We start from the raw sequence: 23,332 nt of genomic DNA on the forward strand, positions 1-23,332 counted from the left end.
GTGTTTGTGTATTTGTATTCTGGATTCTGCGATTATTTTTTTTTAACTCTAGAGCTTAATATAAATTTTTCACAGTTCTTTTCAATTATTGCCATGTATTTTGAAGATTTTGCTTTAAAGACATGCCAACATGTATTTTTGCATAGTGAAGCTGTTCGTTTTTCTTTTGTTTTGAAATGCACATTGGCAGTGTCCTTACCCTACTGTGTTGATTTTTTAGCTGAAGAAGGTTCGTTCCTTGCTCGTTGCTGGAGCTGCACAGTACGATGGGTTTTTCCAGCATTTGCGGCTCTTGGATGGTGCTTTCAAGCTGTCAGCCAAGGATCTCAGATCCCAGGTGGTGAGAGAAGCCTGCATCACTGTAGCGTAAGTACAGTCCTGTGCCTTTGGGCACCTTGCTAGATGCCACTGTGGGGTTGGCTTAGAGTGCTTTATCAGTGTCCCAGGTGAGGTTCTCTTGTTGGGCTGCTGTGCTCTATGACTGATAGAGTCAAGTCAGGATCTGAAGCCACAGAGGAAAAGAAATGCTTAAAGGAATTTGTTCTCTGAGGGGATGCATGTAGCTGATAATCCTGTAACCAATTGTATGTGAATAACCAGTTACCACCAATTGCCAAGCCATCATTAGTGCAGGTTAATGCCAACTGCTGTGAATGATACTGGGGACTTATCTCAGGATCGCTTATGCTTGGGTGATTGGCGCAGCACTTCACTGGCACTGCTTGTAAAGACAATGTGAATAGCACTGTAGTGGTTTGAACACAGGGCATTTTGCTGAGGTAATACCTTTCAGGGAATCATGGATGGATTTGGCTTGGAAGGGACCTTAAAGGTCATCTAGTTCCAATCCTGTTGGCAGTGCAGGGACACCTTGCACAGGACCAGGTTGTTCAAAGCCCCACCCAGCCTAACCTTGAACACTTCCAGGGTTGTCTCTCTGGGCAAGAGACAGGTGATCATGATAATTTTAGAAGCTGTGGCTAAACTGAAATAAAATCTTCACTGTTAGCATCTCATGGACTCCTTTAAATTCAAGGGCAAGGGGAAAACCAGAGTAGTGTTTCCCATTTCTGTGTTTTCCGTGACTTTTTTTATCCTCTGGAAAGACATTGGTGTAACCACTGATTTTCAGTGGCCATCTGAAACAGGATCACCATGGAGTTCACCCTTGCTATTCTGGTCTCCTGTTTGAACAGACTGAGAGGAAATGCTGAAACATACAGCTGCCCTTTCCAAGGAAATTGAGACTTTGAGAAAATTGTAATAACCCTTCCTAACATGAAGTCAGGAGCAGTCTAAAAGTACTCTGCAAATATTCTCCTGCAGGCCTAACAACCTGGAATTTTCCTTGATCCCTAAAACATGGATATATTTGATGTGTCATTTGCTGCTGGCTACAAATCCTTTTTTATATAGTCTTACTGCACAAAAGAAGCATTTGTTGTCACCAGTGGACAGTTAAATTTCTGTGTGTGGCATGTGTTTTAATATTTGTTAAAACTGAAAACCTAACCTTTAAGAGGCAAGGGTGTGAAATCTTACGGTTGGCTGATTGTGGTGAGTTCAGTAGTTTTGCCTACATTCAAAAGGAAAAAAACCTCAATAATTTATTTAAAATTCTAGATTTATACATCTCAAAGTCTGTTAAAAAGCAGAAATACAGTGATACTTTATGTAGACGTGAAAATTTAGGCTTTCCAGTTGTAGTACTTGTTTTTTCATTATCAAGCAAAGTTATTCATGTTTTTTAAGACTAAGAAATTAATTTATGTTTCCTCTAAACAGCCACCTTTCAACTGTTCTGGGAAACAAGTTTGACCATGGCGCTGAAGCAATTGTGCCTACTCTTTTTAACCTGGTTCCCAACAGCGCCAAAGTGATGGCAACCTCTGGGTGTGCAGCCATCAGGTTCATCATTCGGGTAGGTGTTCTCACCTCGCCTGCTAGGAGTTTTCAGGTCGTGGCTGTTGGCAGAGATAACAACTGCACTGAAATACAGGTTTTTAAATAATTCTTTACCAGAGGAGTAATGTTTCTCATGGGTGGACAAATACTACATATCGTTGAAACCAATTGGCAGCATTGTCATCATAAAGATGGAAGAATAGGTGTGAACAGCTGCTGTTTTCATGTTTCTGGGATTTTTTTTGTAATGTGTTAATTGAAAAAAGACCAAGTGTGTTTCAAAGAGTAACTGCTTTTAACTGCCTTCTTGGAAAATACAAATTATGCTAGTAGCTAAGAAACTAGTGAGAATTTAAATAGTGCAAACAACAACGCAAGTTATTTCTTTCTACATATACGCTCCCCCCCAAAACAATTTGAAACCATGGAGTTAATGATAAAATATTGAAGAGGCTCCACATACCTGGATCAGTTCAGAAAGCACAAGTTCATCAAAGAAAAGTCCAATAGAGACTTGAATTTTTAAATTCAAGAACTTTCTAAGCTGAGTCCCTGAAGCTATAGCCTATGGGACAGAGGAGTGCTCTATCCTAGCTGTTTTCTACTGAATGTTCTTTGAGCACCTACTGACTGGTGTCTCAGGCAGAATTTGGGACTTGTACTGCTACTTTTGTGTTTCACATAACGTGGGAGATTGCCTGTAGTTTCTACATTAGAAGTTGTGGTGTTCTTAATGCCAAGCACTTAGTGCAATTTACTGTGATCTCATCGGTGGTAATTTTAATTTTGTAAGTTGTTGGAAAACCTAAGAGGTTTCATGACTTTCGCCTTTTGTTGCCATCTTCAGAATGGTTCAGAATGTATATTGCTTTGTCTCTCTGTGTCTCTGAGAATGTGCTCTGAGACTTCTGCATGCATGACCTTTGCATCAGCACTTGGGCTAAGACAAAATCCCTTGGTATTTTTTCCCCAGACTCTTACACTCCACTGTGAGATGGCACAGACTTGAGAGGGAAGGAATACACCTTACACAGGATAATTAAAGTTGTAAGAGAATACCATTAGCAGTAGTGTAAGACAAGCTCAGGCATGTAAGAAATTATAAACATTCACCAATTGCATTAAATTGGCTTTATTGGTTTAGGTCATTTGAAGACAAGCTTACACATCAGCTATAGTTGCCCTGATTTTGTTTAAATTTCTGTTCTTAGCTGTGATTTAACATAATGGATTTGAAGCATAAAAACAAGAAAATCCTATCCACGGTGTTCAAATACCCAACCAATAAATGGCATGTGTGAGGTTTTTTAGCAGAAAATTCATATTTGAGAATTAAATATCAAAAAGAAGTGCAGCCCTCATGCCTGTTTGGGCTTCTGTCCTTTGGACTAAATGAGTCTTGGTCAGGGGGTCTTTGATCAATTGAGTATCTAGAACCCAAGCTACTGCAGTTTTTGGAGTCAGTGTTTTACTCAAAAATTCCCAGCAGCACCCAGTGACAGCCAGTTGAGATCCTGGTGCTTTCCTTTGTAGTTGCTCTAGAGTGAGTGCATTGAGACAGGGAGGCTGTATTATACCAGTGATCTTGAGGAGCTTCATCTCATCTTTGTGCCTTCATTGGATTTCGTATTTCTTCTCCAGGAAGTTCTTACAGTGCAGTCTGATTTCTCTTTCTTGACTCTTATACATCAGGAAGGCAATTAAAATAAAGGTGGGGGGGGGGAAGGGAATCATGGAGAGGATGGCATGATGACAGAAATCTGTCTCAGAAGGAGGTGGGATTCAGGTTTGTCAACTGATCTTCAAGGTGGTTTGCAAGGAAGCATGTATCATTACATCCTCAAAGGAGCAGAAGATGAAGTATGACATGTTAAAAACAGAATTAAAGCAAGCCTGAGGCTTTGATTCCTTTGCAAAATACTTTCTAGAAATTACAACATTGATAGCTCCAAGTAACTTGAATTTACAGGTTTCTCCATCTGTAGAAAATTATTTTTACCCCTGATTTGCTCATTGTCCCTTTCTGGAAGTCATATGCCTCTTTTCAATCTATACAAAACACAAACCGCCTAAAACTGTGTTTAAAGTATATCAGGACAAACAAATATAACTGCTAGGCTCTTCCAGAATTTTTGATTAATTTCTTCCTAATCCTAAAATTGGCAGTACTCTGTGAGCTGATGATTATCTCTGATTTTTTTTGTGATTTGTGTGTTTATATACTGCAGCTGTGATACATGAGAGTTTAAATTCTTCAGTACTGTACTTCTGAAGATCTTGGATTTTTTTAAATTAGCCTACTCTTTCACACTGTATTGGGGACTGTTTACTGTAGGTATTTAATCAAGAAAGGACTAAAGAAATTAACTGAGAATAGATTTGTTGAACTACATTACTCTTACTTGAAATTAAAATGGTAATGCTTTGTGTCTGCAACTAGTTAAGAAAAGCTGAAGTAAGACAGCTTTAATTCTGAATTCTGTAATGCATTTGGATTGAATATAGTTTATCTTATGCATAGTTTAATAGTTTTCTTCTCCCATCAGGTGTTTCCATATAGATTATCGATATAGGCTTGCTTATATGTCAATGCTTTTATTACTTTATTGACATATTTTGCATTAAAGGACATTTGATCCTTGTGGTACTCATCATACTGATCCTTGTAAGAATGCCTATATTTTCATATTCATTGATTCACTTTTTGCTCTATAACCCTAACTTTTAAGACAGCTATGTCTGTTACTTTTTTTTCCCTGTGGCAAAACTAAAATAGCATCAGCTTTCAACTCCTCTGAGGAGACAGCTACATTTGAACTTCTTATATTACTTTTGACAGCAAAGTATTGCATATCATGATGTTATTGTTGATGGCACTGGAAGTGGTTTTTGCTTGACCTTTTGGAAGAAAATAGCTTTCTTTCAATTGACATGCTAACAGCAGTCTTTCATTTAACAGTATTCTATGATTTAGTTTTGGTAAGCAGTTTAAATGATTGCAGTTTTTATTATGGTGTTAATTCTGTTTGAATTAATAAGTACAGTACAAATTCAGGATTCAGGAATGCTTTTCTCATTAACTGCTGTGTCTTTTTTTTGGCAGCATACTCATGTGCCACGACTCATACCTTTAATAACAAGCAACTGTACCTCAAAATCAGTTGCAGTTAGAAGGTGAGTACATTATAAATGAAAATTACCAAAGCTGTTACTTTTTAAAATATGATTATCATATTTGAAAATTAACAAATTAGAAGACTTGTGACCATAAATGCTGAACACACAAAACTGTCAGCCAGTAAACTGCAAACTGCAAAATTTAATTTCAGCCTTGAGACAGTGACAGCTACCTTAGGACACAGAGCATCCATGTGTTGTGGTGTTCAGCATCTCAGCTACATCTCCAGCATGTTGCTTTCTCTGAGAACATGATGCTTGAACACGTGGGTTGGCTCTTAAAAAATGATTTTTTTTTTTGACAGTGTCATTTTCTGCACCAAATCACACAAAAGCAGTTAATGCTGTTTCAGGACTGACACTAGTCCTGAAAGCAATGTCACTGTGTGTATGCAAGGAACAACTTGAGCATCTGAATTACTTTCTTTGAGTCTAAGCTGCTTTTGCATCCAGAGCAAGTGTTACCTCAACCCAGCTTGTACTGACCTGCCACAGCTTCTGGTTTGACTGCTGAACAGTTCACAGGGCTTCAGTGCCTCCACATGCTGTGCCTTTACTGAGGAACATCAGACTGTAGGTGGCTTTGGTGCTGCAGTTCACAATCTAGTGAGCATCACTGAGGGCGTTGTCTCCATACTGCTCTCATTCTTTTGGAAGGACAGCAAAACACTACATCATTTGTAATAGTGACAAGCATTGCAGGGTTTCTTGCCATGCCTTGCCGATGCCCAAAGGATTTGGGCAGAATAAAACCAAATTTGTCCCTCCAGAACAAGTAAAAAATGCTGAATAACCAGAAAAAGAGATTGTTTCAGTCTGTCAGGTACACTTTATGTTTGAAAATTATCTACACCTCCTTAATCTGTGTCAGTTTGATTTTTCCTCAGGATCTAGCTTCAGACATAGTTTTTGAAAGTATGCCTTTTGATAATGGCAGTTGGCTAATTGTCAAGATTCCCAAATTAATAATGAATACATTTAGATATCTTCATTAGCACAGTGCCAGAAAATCTTTCGCAGTGCTTTCTATATGCAGAGCCCTCTGCTAATTGTCTCATGTTTTCCTTTATGCTACCTACTTAGTAGTGACAGTTGGAAGGTTGGGAATAGTGTTTTGGACAGAAGTATACTGCCATAGAAATCCTGTATTGTTTCTTTGATACTTTTATGTTATTATTAATATTCTAAAATTATTATCAATAGATTTAAATTAAAATTAGGTATTATATAATGTACAATATATAATTATATATTAATATAACATATTATTTTTAATAATATAAAATATACTAATTATAATTATTATTAATGTTTAAATTAAAATTTTATATTAATAATTACTAATATTTTATGAGGTTTTAATGTTGTTATTTTTTATGTTAGGATTTTATACTCTGTACAATTTTTTCAACTTCATTAATTTATGTCTGTTATTTTGGGACTAATACAGTTAACATGGGGTATGTGTAATAACATGACTTGAACAGCACATTGTTAATTGAACCATGTCTGTTATTTTGAAGTTTAAAATTAGTTAGCGTGCATGTTTGCTTAATATAGAGAATATTTTAACTTTCCAATAAGGTGACCAATGCCCTTATTTGACAGATAAAGGTATTTTATTTTATTTTATTTATTTCCCTCAGGGGGAAAGAGTAAAGTTGGTGTTTCTTCCACGAGCACATTAGAGAAATGAGTATTTAATTATGACTTTGGTTCTGTGTTTCTAGGCGCTCCTTTGAATTTTTAGACCTGTTATTACAAGAGTGGCAAACACATTCACTGGAAAGGTATGGGCCAGTATACTTTTTCCCCTAAAATAAACTGCTAATGTAATTTAAGACAGAAATATTGTCGTTGAATCCTTTAATTGGATTATGTTGTTCAGTTTTGGCCAGCCTTTCTGGCATAGACAGCCTTTCTAGCACAGCAGGTCATGTGGCTCATTCAGGTGCCAGGGGGAAGGAGAGCTGTATGTTCCAGCCTTGGCTTCCTGTGGCCTCCTCTCCTTACCCTCTGCCTCTGCCATCCTGCCTGTGAGCAATGCATATACAGGTAAGCAGCTGTCTTTTCTCCTGGCAGGGGGAAATCTGTGTGTTTGCTGTGAAAGAGGGCAAGTGGGCTTAGGCTGGAGGACTTTTTGTGCTAATGAGTAAGGGCATGTTGTGGCTTCTCCAGATAGATGGGAAAACTGTGCATGCATCAGTTCTGCAGGTTGGTCACTTTAAACACAGGATAGGAGCAAAGAGAATAAAGGGCATCCAGAACTGACTCTGAAGAATTCATCCAGCTCATTCCAGTCACATTGCTGCTTCCCCAGGGTGCTCCTGACAAGGAGAGTAATGGAGAAATCATTTATGCCAAAGTGTGTAAAAAAACCCATAAAACCCACCACCTCTCCCCCAACCCCCAAATAACAAACTTCCCACCCAAAACTTACCTTGAATTAAAACTTTTGTCTTCACAAGTTTGTGTTCTGATGGGTACTTTGCTGTTCATTGAACTTGTATTTAGGTTTATAACTCATATGCCAAAAGCTTTCCAAGCTGTAAGAAAACTTATGGTCTTAATTTTTCCCCTTTTCCTACTATTAATATAACAGTGGAAATAGCTTTTCCATTTCAGGAAGGCAGATGTCTTATAAAAGGTATTTTTAAATAACTTTTTAAGTGTGATAGGTGGGTGTATGTCAGAAGTAGATTAAAATCCTTTTAGATTGAAGGAGTAAGCTGACCTAAACCTTTACAGAAGGTACAGTTATGTCATCAGTGTGCTTAAGTGTTTGTTTACTGCATATTTTGGAAAGAACTAGTATTGCAGCCGTTTTTTACTTGGTGAAATGTTAATTGAAGTGTAAAGCTACTGCTTAGAATTTGGAGTAGCAAAATAGCATGAAGAATGTCTTTCTTCTAGGCATGCAGCTGTCTTGGTTGAAACAATCAAGAAGGGTATTCATGATGCTGATGCAGAAGCAAGAGTGGAGGCAAGAAAGTGAGTTTTGATTCATTTTGCTCTGAAAAATTGCGTGTGCTAAATGAGTGATAGAAGGCTCTAATCCAAGGTGAGCTGCTATCCATGGCTGAAGAAGATAAAAACAAGTTTGTTTGAAAACACATGTTTCTGTCCTGAATTGCTACCCAGTTTCTTTGGCAAAAGACATTCTCAAAGCCAAGTCAGTCAATGCAGTTGTGCAGCATTGATGATTCCACTGAAAGAAGAATTGGAAAGGTTGATATTGCTGCATAATCATTCTGCTCCCGTTAATTAAGTCTTTAAACAACTGCAGCACTTTGAGAAGGCTAGAAAACAATTCCTTTTGCTTCCCCACACAACTGGTGAGTGAATGTGAGACATTCAGATGATAGACTTCAGTTATTTTGAAAAGATTAATTCAGTCCATGCAGCTGACTTGATGAGCATTGCTCATACTCTCAGTTCCTTTCACTCCCATCCATGGTTCATTTTGTAATCTTTACTTCCTGACTCCACCCTTTAAAGAAAATACTGAGCATTTACATGTGGTTATTCTTTTTTTGCAGGGCTTATCTGGGTCTTAGAAATCACTTTCCTAGTGAAGCTGAGACTCTGTACAATTCTCTGGAGCCACCCTATCAAAGAAGCCTTCAGACTTACTTGAAGAATTCTGGCAGTATAGCATCTCTCCCTCAGTCAGACAGGTCATCCTCCAGCTCACAGGAGAGCCTCAAGTAAGGGTCACTTCTGAGCCAAGAAACAAATGCAGTTTCTCAAAAGCAAATTATCCAGATTCCTGTTGAGTACAGAAAAGCTGCAGTTTTATTTTGTGACTTCTAATTTTTTTAATAAAAATTTCTTCTCCCGTGTTTTGCTAAGTGACAGCGTTACCCCAGCAAGGTGCAAAGTACAGACAGTCTTTAACTGGATATTAGGATGCTGTATTCATACATTCATTCCTTAACAGCTGCTTTAAACACCAAAATATCTTCCAGTTCATATTGATGTCCAGCATTCTGATGTGCTGAATAGGTCTAGGAAAGCTATAATGGTGTAATTCCTTTATCATCTTTTTTCCCTGGCAAGCATGAAAACGGAACATCAGCAATGAGATTTGTTGGAGATTGGTTTGGGCTTTTTTTTCCTATCTTCACAGTATTGAATATGTATTAGCAGTATTTCATAGCTCTGCCACTTACTACAGGGTGGGTCTGTGGTGCAGTGATGTATTAAAATGCATAGGTAATCTTGAGCTGAAAAAATTGAAGTTTTCTTAGGTACCAATAGTAAAAGAAATCTACAGGCTTTTTAGCAGAAATGTGAAGTAGCAGTAGAAGTAGTATGTGGTGATTTTTGCCTTTAAATGCTAGAAAGCTTCCTCAAAGTATTTTAACCTTTTAATATTTCAGATCTTCATTATCAAAGCCTGAGAGCTTGTCTGCTCACTTGTTACTTGAAGGCAAAGACTGCTTCTCACATATTGGAATTCGCCTTTTTTATTGGCTAATGCCTTAAATATCAGAGATTTACCTTATTATTCCTGTGATTCTTGTAATTATAAAAAAATCATTTAAAATAGTTGTCTGTGATGCGAGCAATTGCCAGCACTTCATTTTCCACAAATGTTTATTCAAAGATTAAATATTTTTGTTTAAATTAATCTCTGTTCCCCATCTGAAAATAAAAGTGCTGTTAATGAGTTACTGGTAATATACTGTTAAAAACTAAATTACAGGGAAATTCGAATCTTAAAATAATCGTAAGTCTTCAAATATTGTTTCCCATGTTGCAAGATGTGTAAGTGCTACAGTACAGGAAGTTAGGGGTAAAATAAGAAATGAACAGTAGAGGTGATTATATTGGAATTTAATGAAATTTTAATTGATTTATTACAAACTTTGCATTCAGATGGATGTTTGTTACCCAAAATTTTATTTCTGGCTTTTAGTATAGTGAATGCTGAATTCCCCTTGTATAGGCTAAATTAGGAAATACGGGTATGATTTCCTAGAAGTCAGAGCCTCTGTGATTTTTGACCTTCTGAACTTACGTCTCCTAGAGATCATTAATCCAGAATTGTTTTAGAGAAGATAGAAGAATGAGAGAGAAATGTAGTGACTTCTGTGTACCTATATGAAACTGTTTACATAAAATGTCAATTGCAATAGATTGTGGCAGTTGTCTGGGATTTCTGTTCGGAGCAAGTTGTAAGGTCAGGAGCTCTACTTCAGCCTCCTTACCTTACTTGAGGCAAAGTACCTTCAAAACATTAGTTAGTCATGTCAGAAAAGCAGGTTTATTCAGAGCAAGCTGCAAACACATATTCTTCTGTGAGGATTTAGGTTATGGTGCTGACCTTTATATTACTGCTGAGCTAATAACTGGGATAAATCCACAGAATGAGGCATCTCTTTTCTTTCTACTTTTAGGTTTAAAATTAAAGGGATTATTTTTACTAAAGCTGAGACACTGACTCAGCTTGAAATTTGACTGTTGATGAAATACTCAGCTATTTCATCAAATACAAACTTTCCCCATCAGATATTTAACCAATGAATATTAACCAATGAATATGCTATTACCTTTTCTTCTACCAGTCCTTTTCATTTCCCTGGTGTCTCCAGCTGCATTTTACTGTACCAAACAGGCCAAAGGATGGGCTCACAATTAACCTTGATTAGAGTGGAAGATTGTGCTTCAGTAACTACTCATTTTTGCAGTGGGAATGAAATGAAGACAAAACACAGAAGAAAAGACATGAGATTTTGCTCCTTTTTTAAGATATGGGAGCCTCTACATTCCAACAGGGGAAATGGAATCTAGCTGCTTGGAGGCATTAGCATTTCCTTTTTTAATTTATAACTTGATTCTTGGGACATCTGGGATTGGGGGAGTCTTATGAGTTGGACACCTGTTTTTCTTGTTACTGCAGACACCACTTCACATAGTCTTTCATAAATAAAGGTTTTTGGGTAGCTCCCACTGTTCTTGTTTGATGGCTGATGTGTAAGATCAGCCCTGTGGTTAAAAACTTGTACTGACCACCTTAAATGTTTCTGTGACCTAGTCTAGAATGCCTGAACTTTGTTAGCAAATGTGCCTGTCAGTAGCTGAAGGATTAGTGCTTTGTGATAAGGATGTAGTTTTATAAAATGTACGGGAAAAGATAATTCTGGTTTTCTTACCATTTTCTGTTTAGAGTATTTATCTAAAAATATGCTGAGAAGGTTGAAGGGGGAGAAAAGAACAGAAATTTTTTTTTCCTCTCTTTTATTTTTTACTTTTGCATCTGATACATGAGACTTACTGGATTTATTGACTTTTTTCAGTCGGCCTCTGTCATCTAAATGGTCTGCAGCCAGCCCAGCAAGTCTTGCAGGCAGAGGTAAGGTGGTGGTAATATTGTGTAGTGCATAGTTCTTCATGTTGTTTGAATTAAAAGTTCTATAATGTAGCTTAAAAATTGACTATCAGCATTTACCCTGTTTCCAAGATAAATAATGGTATTTCTCATTTTATGTAGTTTCAGTTGTTTCAATTATAAGACACAACTCTTTATGAATTTTGAATTAATTGATCCTCTGTCCTGGAGTTTTGTCATGGAACAGTCATTCTCAAAGAAACAAAATATTATTCTTTGGTCTGTTCATGGTTAGGCTTATGGCAATTAGAAATTAAAGACTCACTGTCTCTTTGATCTGTTCCCATGTAGCTCTTGCTCTTTGTAAATACATATATAAAGAACAGCAGCCAAATGGCATATTTGTAATTCAAAGAGTTTAATTATGTGTTTAGTTTTTGGGATTTAATAACTTCAATGTCTTTTCCCATAATGTCGTAGTAACTCTTTGAGAGTAAATCATTAAGGAGCTTTTTACAAATGGACTGTAATGAAGAATGGATACTGAAACTGATAAGGGGAGTCAAGTTTAGAAGACCTAAAACAGTGGTTAAAATTAAGTAAATAGTTAAAATTCAGTAAATAATAGGAAGTGAATATGAAAATACTAAAGATTAGACTCTCAAACATTTCAGAATATGCATTCAGCTCACCTTAGCTGAAGTGTGGGAATATTGTTCATCCTTCAGTATCTCAAGGAAGGATGTGAATTTTCTTACATATGTGAATCATTCAGTAACATAATAAATCACATGAAGGTTCAGAATTATGTCATTTGTGCTGGGGTGGGAAGAGACAGTTTGCATTAAATAATGCTAAAATTTCATGCTGAATGAAGATAAATACTACTGACACACAAACTCTTTCTATATGCAATTCATAGCAAGACCAGATCTGGTTTGCTTTTTAATCTCAGTAATTCTTGGTTTAATACTAGTTTAACCTTTTTTACATTGTTTTTGTGCTTTTTTACAAGCATGGTGCAGTAGTAGATGATGTTACCCTCTTAAATATCATTTATTTTATTCAATATCAACTCATTTTTTTTTCTTCTCCTTTTCTGGTAGTTCCAGGCAGCAGCAAGGGCGTCCCCAGCCCGGGCACCCTGCAGAGGTCCCGCAGTGACATCGACGTGAACGCTGCGGCGGGTGCCAAGGCCCGCCATGCTGCTGGGCAGGCAGCTGGAGCTGGGCGCCTCTCAGCAGCCGGGCTGCCCCCGGGCTCCTACGCCTCCCTAGGTAAGGGGAGCACCTCTGCTCTGCTGCTCTCAGAGGTCTTTGGGATTTTCTTGATCAAAAAGTTACAGTGCAATACTCCTGTGCTTGAAAAGCAGTCGTTGTTGTTAGTAGCACTGGAGTGTGGCAAAAGAGCAGGTGTTCTGAAGTAAGTCGCAAACTTTCCTACGTGCTTTATTTTTCTTGTGCTGGAAGAATGCCAGTGCAAAGAGTGTGTCCATACTATGATCTCTGAATGTCTTAATCTAGAATTAATGTTAAGTGTTGGAAGGAGTGGTATCTGTACTTAACAGCACATGGTGATCATGCCTTTTTTTGTTTGTAAAATGAGTGTGAGAGCTCTTGATTTTCCATATTTCTCAGCTGTTCAGATATTCTGCAAGAGTGCTAATGAAATACCCTGGCAGTCAGAGGTGGCTTCTTCATGAAATAGGGAAGTGTTTTACACAATAACTTACTACGTTGAGCGTGTAATGTCTTCCTAAGGGCATTGATGGAACTATGTGTATGCTTTACCTAGCTGACAGCCTCCACTGATATTTGCTGTTAGACATAGGAAGTGCTGCAAGTGGTAACGGTGCAGAAAGGTATTTGATAATTGTAGTGGTGGTGGTGTAGGTGCTAGAACATCCACTAAGTGGCGATGGTAAACGACTATGAATGTATTTTTGCTCTAGATTTTTAGCTTATCGGTGCTGTAGGGATAACAGTAGGGAAAGAAAGGTTCAGTGTTCCCAAAACTGTTTTTTTCTTCTCAGCTTCTGTGCCAGGTAGACTACCAAGGAGAAACATGTTAGTATGGCCATAGGTGATCACAAGAGGCAAAGAAACTGTATAGTTCTTCTGACCTGCATTGTGTTTGGGCAGGTGTTAGCATACATGTAGGCTGTGGTTTGCAAAGGTTTTAATTGTGCTTTTTAAGATCAGAACTTAAGTTAAAAGCTGCCTAAAATTAGTTGATTCTTTTTGTCATCAGGGCCTGGTATAAGTGCTGTGAACGGCATTGATTTTAGTGTTAATTTAAAGAGCAGTCCTGAACTACTAAAAGGAATACTTGGTACTTGGAATAGCAGTTTTGGATGTGGGCTCCCTCTGGTGCCCACAGAGGGGGCAGCAGAACCTGCTGGATTGCAGGTGGACACCGACATGAGGCTGCTTGGTGGACAGGATACACCGGTGGTTCCTCAGGGAAATGATGGTTGCCCCATCCCTGACAGTGTTCAAAACTAGGCTTGGAGCAACCGCTCCAGTGGAAGGTGTTCTTGTCCACAGTAAAGGGATTGGAACTTGGTGGTCTTTAGGTCCCTTCCAACTCAAGCCATTTTATAATTCTGGAACTGTGAGTTCCTCCTCACTTAGTGCCTAAAAGCCTGAAATATGTGTGATGATCGTTTTCCAAGATCAGAGTATTGCCTGGTGTGGTTTGATGTGCAATAAAACATATTTTGAACCTAAGACAAAGCTGGCATTCAAAGTAAAAGTGGTGCAGAGCATGGTGACAGAGAGAAAAGTCAAATGGAAAACAGAGATCCTGCTCTGTTAATGTCTTCTTTATGCTGCTCAAATGAAGGGACTATATTGTTTTAAGACTTTCACAGAAAATTATCTCTTGATAGGACTATTGGTTTGCTTTTACAGCTTTTAAAGCAATATCTGATTCATGCTAGGAATTTTGTAAGCAAGGGTTGAGAAGGGCACAGAGGTTTCCAGTGAAGTAAACAGTGGTGGATTTAGCAGGAAAGTAACAGAAATAGCTTATTCTCTTTGTAATTTATTGATTGGATGTGTGAGAATTGGGGGAGGGGAATAATAAGCAATAAATCCAGGTCCTATTCATGTGAAGGATTTGAGTTGCTGGAAAGCTTTACCTTGCTAGCAGATGCAGTCACTTGTGGAGAACAGTGCAATGTCATTTGAAATGGCAAAATAACGTAATACTGGCAAAGTACAGTGAAAGTCAAATCCTAGTGCAGGCAGTGAAAGGGCAGTGGTAGTCAAGGAGACCAAGGTTTGTTTGCAGTCACATAAAAGCGGTACTGCGTGACTGATCTTGGCTCAATCTCCTGACAGTTTTTTGACTGTGGTAAGGTAATTTCAAGGATACATGCCATGTAGACAGTGTGACTGCTTGTTGTGGATTAGCTTCAAAATATTGTTTACTCTTAGTTTTCGAAAGGTAACCTTTAAATCAATGGAGTGCAAATCCAAGCAAGTGCCATGTTTCAGATAATGGGCTTATTTGTACAGTTCTTTCTTCTGTCCATTTTAAGGGATTTATTTATAGTAGCCCAAATATGGAAAGTTAAATGACAGAACTATCAAGCCAATACTGGCCATGGTCTGAAAAGGCCCAGGCACTGTTACTTTATTTCTGTAATGCTTTCCACTCCCTTTAGGTGTTGCAGTCAATACCAAAATAAATGACATTGTGTCCCAGAGCTTGAATTTATTTTCAGCCTGGCTTGCAGAGAAACATCCACCTTTTGCTTACACAGCTACCAAATTTAAAGCCTCAGAAGGCCAGAAGCTTATAAGCATAGTAATCCATAAATGTGTTCACCCATCTCTTCCCTTTTCATTATTAATACAAGAACTCTTGCTTATTTATGATTTATTAAAAGACTATGCTAGAAGCAGGAGGATACTCTCTAGTTATTTTAAATGTTGACTATCTTTGACATCCTTAAGTATTAATGTCCTTGTTGAGGAGGCCTGAGCTGTAATTATATATGTCTTGTGCTAAATATTTTAATTTTGATTGTTACTGTCAGAATATTTATGCCCTACCTTCCAGCTGAACTGGTTAATATTTAATGCTTTTAAAACAGAGTGAAACTTTCTCTCATTTGTCCTCTGTCTTAATTGTGCTGGTTTTATCCCTCCTGTCCCTTACCCCAGGTGGGACTTCATGCTCAGAAGCAAATTTAATAAGAAATATAAATAAGTGGTTCAGTAATGATGTACATATGTACTGATGCTTCAGTAACTGTACCAAGAATGAAACCATTTATAAATGTTTTAGGGTAAGGGTTTTCTCAAATTTGGGAAATACAGAATCAATATCACTGTGAAGGGTACTTGTACTCTGTTTTGTAATTTTGTACCTTGCGCAAAGTTGCAAAACCAACTTTGCTTAAGGTAGCTTATACATGCATTAATTAGATAAACATGTCTGCTGTATTTAATATTAATGTATTTTCCTCAATTAATGTTTTATGACTCTGCTGTGAACACCTTTATTCTAACACACTAAGTTTTCCATGTTTCTTTGCCTGCTTTTTCAACAAAGAGGATACTTCTGACAAGATGGATGGTAAGAAATTATTTAGTCTGTCCTCTAATTCTATTAAATATCTAATAAAGTGTCTTTTATGTAAAAGTATTGATGTTTAATACATTTGTCTGTTCATTAACAAATTACTATGCTGTTTCCATTAACTCCTGTGTAATCTTGATGTCTTATGTGTTATTGCTGTATCTGTCAATTTTGTGAATGTTTGGTCTGTATCAGCAACAGAAACCTGAACAGAAATCTGACATTACCCCTCTTTTTTAAAAGAAGCTCTGTTAATTACAGAGCAGTTTTGTAATTGTTACATGCTGATTTTAACTAGTTAAATACATGCATTTGAAATTAATCTAGTGCCGCTTGATTCAATAGTTTTACATGTGAAGTCAATTTTTTTGACTTAGCAGAACAGCAGTGGGAGAGCCGAAGATGCTTGACCACTTAAGTAGAAAAACAAAGCAGAAAAAAAAAAAAAAAAGCAGAAAACCAAAAAAATCTCCTCTATCAAAATCCAGGCTTGCTACATAATTTTAAGTGCCTTTAAATTCTGTAGTAAAATGTAATTCTATTAAAGAATCATTTATGAAGAAGACTTACCTGTTAAAATAGCTTATCAAGTGTCCCACCTAAGTTTTAGCACTTGATTTTTCTTAATTCACTCTGTTACAAACACATAATGGGACTGCAAAACAGTTGAGCATCAAGCTTCTCATAGCGATTGTCTGTTTCAGGTGTGTGCAAATAATGCTTCTCATATAATAAAGTGACAGTCCCAGCCTGCTGCTTGGTGATTGTAGTTCTAATTTATTGCTTGGGAGCACTTAACAAGTCCTTAATAAGTTTGCTGCTTACTTAATATTTTGTGTGATGTATTTATTAACTGTGCATGTTGGGAAGAATCAGTAGCTTATTGGAAGCAAATGTATCTCATAGAAATGAAAAGAGTAAGAAAGTAGAATCCTGAATAATTTCAAAACAGATGCTTCTTGAAAGAATTGGAGCTGGTTTTGAGCACTGAAGATGTCAAGACTAGTTTAATAAAATGAGGAGCGTTTGTACAGGATAGTAGAATCTGTATTGCCTATTTCCACATTACATCTCCTTAGGCTACATATAGTAGGCTTTATTTATAGCTGTTTGTTTATAGCTGTTATTTATAGCAAGTTATGAGCTTTGAACATTGTCACCAGAAATAAAGGTTCTTAGGGCCATGTAGGCTTTTTCTTTTGTTCTGTCCAGAAGTCACAACTAATGCTATGTTGCACATTTCTGTTTAAAGCAGCAAGGGAAGTGCTTTAAAATTGGTCAGAGTTAACAGGTTGGGGTTTTGTTCTAGAAGCTATCTCCAGATATGATCTGCGTTTGGAATGAAAACAGCTCAGCTGTCCAGCTGTAGTTGTATGATACAGCTGTTCTGATCTAACCATCACCAGGAGGAACTAATCATGTTTCCTTTGCCCACTAACCTTGTCCACATATTTTTTATCTCTTCTTTTGTTAGCACCTTGTGATACTCCATTACTGATGACTGTAGGTGAACAAACTCCATAAAACTGATTTCATAAAAGTGACTAATACTGTTATTTAGCTTTTGAAGCTGCCAGTGAACCTTTAGCCATCCAGACCAGGTGGTAGCACAAGGCTGAGAGGAACGAGAAACAGAACCACCCCTTTTAGGAGCTTTTAGGAGTCTCTTTGGCTGTCTTAGTTGTTGCATAGGATCTGCCTTCCAGGATCCATCTCTGCAAGACTGTTGGATTTGGAGAGGTAGCTCAGGGTTTGGGGGGTTTGGTTTTTTGTTCGGTTTTGAGTTTTTGCAAACCGGCAAATATTATCTCAGTACTTTGAGGCACTCCTACCTACATATTACTGTAACCGGTTTTTGTGAAGAGCATTGAAATACACACTGAAATAGTTTTTTAGAGGGAGTTTTTAAAAATAGCTCTGTGAAGATATTGTAACATGAGAAAACTTTCCCAGCAAATCTGACTGAGTTCAGGCTAGCCAAAGACGCTAACAGATGTTTTCATCCTTGTAGTTGTCTTGCAAGGTAGAAATGGTAGAGGGTGAAAATAAAAATGGAAGTATCCTTTGATTTTTTTTTTTTTAGGGCATTTCACATTTTTATCATTACTAGTATGCATTTTATTGTGTAATAAGATCTGTTTCAGAGGAACTTAGAGGAAGGACTGCTGATGAGGCAGGGTCCCATCAGTTCCTAGGCACTGATGGGAGAAAGGTTTGTCTGACTCTCACATTATCAAAACTCAAGCCTTGTTAAGCTCAGCATACTTGTCCAAGTGTGATCTGATTTCAGCAAGCTCATATTCCTTCCATGTCTCTGAGCAAGACTTGATCTTGTGCATGTGTATCTTCAGAGTAATCACAGGCTTAATTCAGAGAAATCCTTCTTGCTGGCAGTTCCTGTCAAATTATCACTGTCCAGTGTGGGAAACACTGTGTCTGTGTTTTTCTCTGAGGTTATGTATAACAGTATGTTTCATATTTTCAGAAGAGCTTGCATTACAGTATTTTTAATGTCTGTTTTGACATGTATATGTAATTTTTTGACTGATCTCATAATTGTAATTTTCTTCTATTGAACTTCTTGTGGTTTGAAAGGCAGTGATGTGCATTTTGTTCCTGTAAATTGCTCTCAGTGTAGTATGGATATTTTCTTGATTATTTTACTTCAGTTCAGTTATGGAGTTGCAACATAAAAGCATTAGCTCTCTTGACTTGATAAAATTTGTCAAGATTCCCAAGATTAATCTCAAAAAGAAATTTCAAAGACATAGTATTGTTTGGAATATCATGTATTTTGTTATTTTTTCTGTTTAGGAACAGCTTCTGAAGATGGTAAGAAACTACTTTGTTAGACTAGCTAATATTTTCAGCTTCATATTTTCATTGATAGAAATGAAGCTTTAAAAGTAGAACTTGGTGTTTCTTGGGCTTTGTGGAGGTTCATAACAGATTCGGGCTTATGGGCTAACAGCTTATGCATCTAATACTTGGTTGTTATGTACTATTTTTAAAATTCATTTGCTTTTATTTTAATTCTTAATTACTCATCTGCAGTCTGAAGTACCATTGCTTAACATTCTGCTGTGAAAATACAGGGGCTTTATAATTTTGCATTCATTCTTTAAAGCAAATCTTGTCACAGAATATTTCATCAAATGTGTTCATGCTCTGGGAAGCAGGTGCTACTATTACTCATCTCTGTGAGACTTGGAAGCTAATTTTCTATTGTTATTAGCATTTAAACCTGCCATTAGTGAATGGATGTAGAGACTCCGAATGAGTTAACAGTTCATTTAACTGACAGACACAAACTGATTTATTTTACATTTATAAAAATGAAACAGGTTCCAGGTGATACTTTAACATAGTATTGAAATAGTGGCACTCTGTGTTCCTAGGTTTTGGGCCAAATTCTGAATGCAGTTACATGCCTTGCAGTCTCACAGCTCTCAATTGCCATTGCATGGGGATAACTAGTAGAGTTTGCACTAGTTAATCTAACTGTTCTTGCTAAGCCTATTGTTTTAGTGAATAACCACCTTTATCCCGATTCTCTTCCTATAGACTCTCATCTGTGGCTATTCCCTCTACTTGGAAGAATAATATTAACTTGGTTGATGTCCAAATTCTGCTGTGGAAAGCCTAAAGAGGCTAGAATTAAATAACAGTCTATGTACTTAATTCTTTTAGATCAAATATTGACTCAGCATGTCTACAAAATATTTTAATCATGCTGTGTTTAAAAGTGTAGAGCTTGTTGAGCTAGATCCACTGTGTAGAGACTTACTGGGATTTGTTCTTGCAGCTTAGAAGAATTATGGTTAGCATGAGTTTGGTTGTGATTTCAGTTTGCTGCTGTTTGAGAGGTTGGCTTGGGAAATGTAGTATACAACACCACTATTTTCTTTTATGAATGATCTTTCAGATAGCTGTAATGCAGACAACTGGGATCTTCCTTTCTTCTGTAATTTCTTTGTATATGCTGGATGTTACAAGGAACATGGCTAGCAATGCAGAAAGCTTTGACCAAACCCAAGAGAATTTGTCATTTGGCATTCTAGGGAAAAGTGAATCTTGTTTTATTTGTAGATACTTTGTTTAATTTGTCTCTTGCTTGGCCTTTCTGTCTAGTGGGGAAAGTAGTATTTCTTTATATCATGTTGTCATGAGAACTACTTGAATGTATTTAGTGTCTGCAAAATGCTCTAGAAGGTTTGGGAAATCCTGTAGAAGTCTGTATGACTGGGGCCAGGAAAACAGTAGAATCTTCAGTAATGAAAAATATTTAGATTTCTTAAAATAGGAGTGAAGTTAGGAAGAAAGCTCAGAATCTGTAGTTTTATGACAGCAAAAGTAGAATTAGAAGCTCAAGTAATCATGAGAAGACACTACCTCATACAGCAACATTAGTGCTTGAATTGCATTGTATTGAGTAAACTTCCCCTTTTTTAATGTACTTGACATATATATGTTGGAAGGAAGAGCTAGCTAGCCAGTCCAGGGTGTTGAAGGTGTAATGTGCAAATTGTTTGATGAAACATGTAGCATCAGAGGAGAAGTATCTTGCTTCCTCAGCTATTAAATTCCTTAAGGTGTTCAAATTTCTACTAATTATCCCAAGCGAATTGTCACCAGTTGAGTTACATTGCGCTTCTTTTATATGCAGAAACTTTATAAAATATTAGTAAATACTACTGATGCTCTGCTTTGTGCATGACTGTGAAAAACTGATTTAATGCCCTTTTTCTTTTCTAGGTCGTATACGATCAAAGCTCTCCACCCCTTCCGTTGGTATTGGAAATTCTAAAACAGATTCCAGAGGACGGAGTAGAACCAAAGTGGTGTCACAATCTCAGCGTATGTATTTTGTGTTTATTAGTTATACCTGATAAAGAGGCCAAATCTTAAGCATAAATTCATTGACCAATGGCTACAGTCAAAGTTAATTTTTTTAAAAAAAAGCTACATACTGAGTTGTTGTTCTGTGCCTTAGGTTCATCATCGCCAGACCAAAATGAAGGTATTTTTTTCAGTGTTTTGGATCAGTGGTATTTGCATGCTTTTCTGATTCATGTTTTCTCTGGACAAAATTTAGGTTAGATCTTAGTTTGCCAATTAAATTAGATAATGTAGCAGGGAGTGAAATCTATCTTTAAATTCTGTCTTCAATTATAACTTCTCAACATTCTTTTCCCCCCTTTTCTGACTTCCTCAACATGAAGCACCAGTAAACATGGACTACTAATAGAGAAGAATGGAAGGCAATTACCTGAGAGACCTAATTTTCCATTTTTAAAATAGTCTTATTTTAGCCAGAAATACCCATTTTCTTTAGACTAGGCACTGCTGTAGCTCTTGGGTATAAACTCCTTTTTTTTGTATTACAGCTCTTTTCTTTACTTAACTCTACTTTGAAGAAAAAATACTAACTCCTCACGTTACAATCAGTTACTGAGCTTGTCTTAAGTCAGAGGGTTAAAACAAGGAATTTAATGTGTGTCAGCTACTCCACAGTAATTTTCTCTGTGTGTTTAGTAACCATTGCAGATGTAGCCAAGCACTTGGTCATTAATTAAAAAGACCTGATTACCTCACACTCTTGGCTCTGGCTGACCTACAGCAATTCGTCCACGCATCTTATGTCTCCAACAGACATTTTCTGACTAAGCTCTGTAGCATTCTCAGATTCTTATCTTTTTCTGATTAGGTGAAATGCAACTAAATTAATGAAAAGAAGACAGATGCACAATAATGTTGTATTGCACTAAAATTAAAATTAACTTCCCACTTGTATAAATTGTCATATCTAATGTTCTAAAACAGTAAATTTTGCCAGGTTTAAAATTTTCAATATTATTTTGCTATCACTAACCATATCCACTTTCTTTAATAAAACCCTTTAATAATTTCTTTAATGGCAGAAGCATTTGTCTTCATAGCAATGACTGCATCTGTTGTAAATAGAATCATTTTAGAAGTTAAAAAAGCAGGTAGTAGCTGGTTTTTTCCCGTTAGAGTACTTGCCATAATTTAATTTCCCAACAAGTACAGTTGGATCAAACCTGATCTAATGTATGCAGGTTTTCTGAAATAAAGCTTTCAAACAATGTGTACAGATAAATGTAGCACACTAAAAATTCAGTGGAGTTACTACTGAAATTCTACTACTGCTACTACTACTACTAAAATTCAGTAGAAGAAGTTCCCCTAAGGGCTTTGACAATGCTCTAGTCCCAGAAATGTTGGTGAAATGAGAGCCTTCAAATGAGTCATTGGGAAAAAAATTCTGCAAAACTTGTTTTACAGATTGCAACACTGTACCATAAACAAAGAATATGTCAATAATTTAAGAGGGAGGGAAGGTAAAGTTCCTTCTAATCCCCTTTTCCCTTCTGTGAAAAGCTATAAGCAGTGTCTGTAACAATTTTTTCATTAGTTTTAGGAAAGTTTGGAATTAAGCTTTTTGAAAATACTTTTGCATTTTTAATAGCTTTGGTAAATTTGTAAAAAGTGAAGATGCTTGATAAATGTCTGGGGAAGGGGATAAATTTAGGTAGCAATATAATACTTTAGTGATGATCACTGCCATATAGCATTAAATAAATCTATATCCAGAGAAGCAGAATTAGGCCTTTCCAGCTTTTCTATTAATAATGACAGGGTTGGTTTTTAAAATTCATTTTTACACAGTATTAATGTCTGAAGACATAAATTGAGATAACTAGATCTGACTACATGTGATGATGTGTGAAAATTAAATGCATGAATACATCTTTACAGCCTTTTATTACTACTTCTGTTCAGAACTGCTTGCTTCAAATAGCTCATTATAACCTGTCAGTGGGGGAGAACAAGAATTCTGAGATGTTTTAAGGAAGATAAACAGGGCAAATACAAATGGACAGGCGAAGGAGAATTCTCAGGCACTGTATGCCAGCTATTTGGGTGATGCTTCTTTATGTGACTGAAAATTTTCACAGCATTGTGTGAAGCGTGATGCTTAATGTTTCCATACAGGGGATTGTTTTAGTTCCCCAGCTTATATAATGAGAGAATAGCTTCATACTAGATTTAAGCTATTTTTTTTTAAAACCACTCTAGCACAGATGCTTTTGTTAATTTTTGGGTTGCAGCTATCTTTTGTTCAAAAATCATTTTATGAAAGACTTGCAAATTTGAATGCTTTTACCAAAAAATATTTTTTTAGGGTTTTAAAAGCCCTTTACTCTTCTATTTTTAAATTAACATAAAGTAAATGCCGCATTATTTATTCTTACCTATGGAAAAAAATGGTTACATTTTTTTCCTCTTCTTTCCAGTTTGATT

At 36.7% G+C, this 23,332-nt stretch overlaps 1 protein-coding gene across 19 annotated transcripts in view; it reads left to right on the forward strand.

Annotated features, from left to right (window-relative positions):
• Positions 1–23,332, forward strand: part of CLASP2 (cytoplasmic linker associated protein 2) — a 146,641-nt gene that overhangs the window by 80,984 nt on the left and 42,325 nt on the right. For 8 of the 19 annotated variants that reach the window (XM_059472721.1, XM_059472728.1, XM_059472749.1 and 5 more), the window contains 11 exons: positions 221–366; positions 1,786–1,921; positions 5,009–5,079; positions 6,813–6,872; positions 7,996–8,073; positions 8,622–8,789; positions 11,385–11,440; positions 12,523–12,693; positions 15,980–16,003; positions 18,821–18,838; positions 20,762–20,863. In XM_059472721.1, coding sequence (XP_059328704.1) covers positions 221–366; positions 1,786–1,921; positions 5,009–5,079; positions 6,813–6,872; positions 7,996–8,073; positions 8,622–8,789; positions 11,385–11,440; positions 12,523–12,693; positions 15,980–16,003; positions 18,821–18,838; positions 20,762–20,863 — 1,030 coding nt within the window. Of the gene's footprint in view, positions 1–220; positions 367–1,785; positions 1,922–5,008; positions 5,080–6,812; positions 6,873–7,995; positions 8,074–8,621; positions 8,790–11,384; positions 11,441–12,522; positions 12,694–15,979; positions 16,004–18,820; positions 18,839–20,761; positions 20,864–20,999; positions 21,027–23,332 lie in introns of all 19 variants that reach the window. The other 11 variants (XM_059472711.1, XM_059472775.1, XM_059472785.1 and 8 more) reach the window with 3 other exon arrangements.

This window comes from Ammospiza nelsoni, chromosome 1 (genome assembly GCF_027579445.1).
Source record: "Ammospiza nelsoni isolate bAmmNel1 chromosome 1, bAmmNel1.pri, whole genome shotgun sequence".
NCBI lineage: Eukaryota > Metazoa > Chordata > Aves > Passeriformes > Passerellidae > Ammospiza > Ammospiza nelsoni.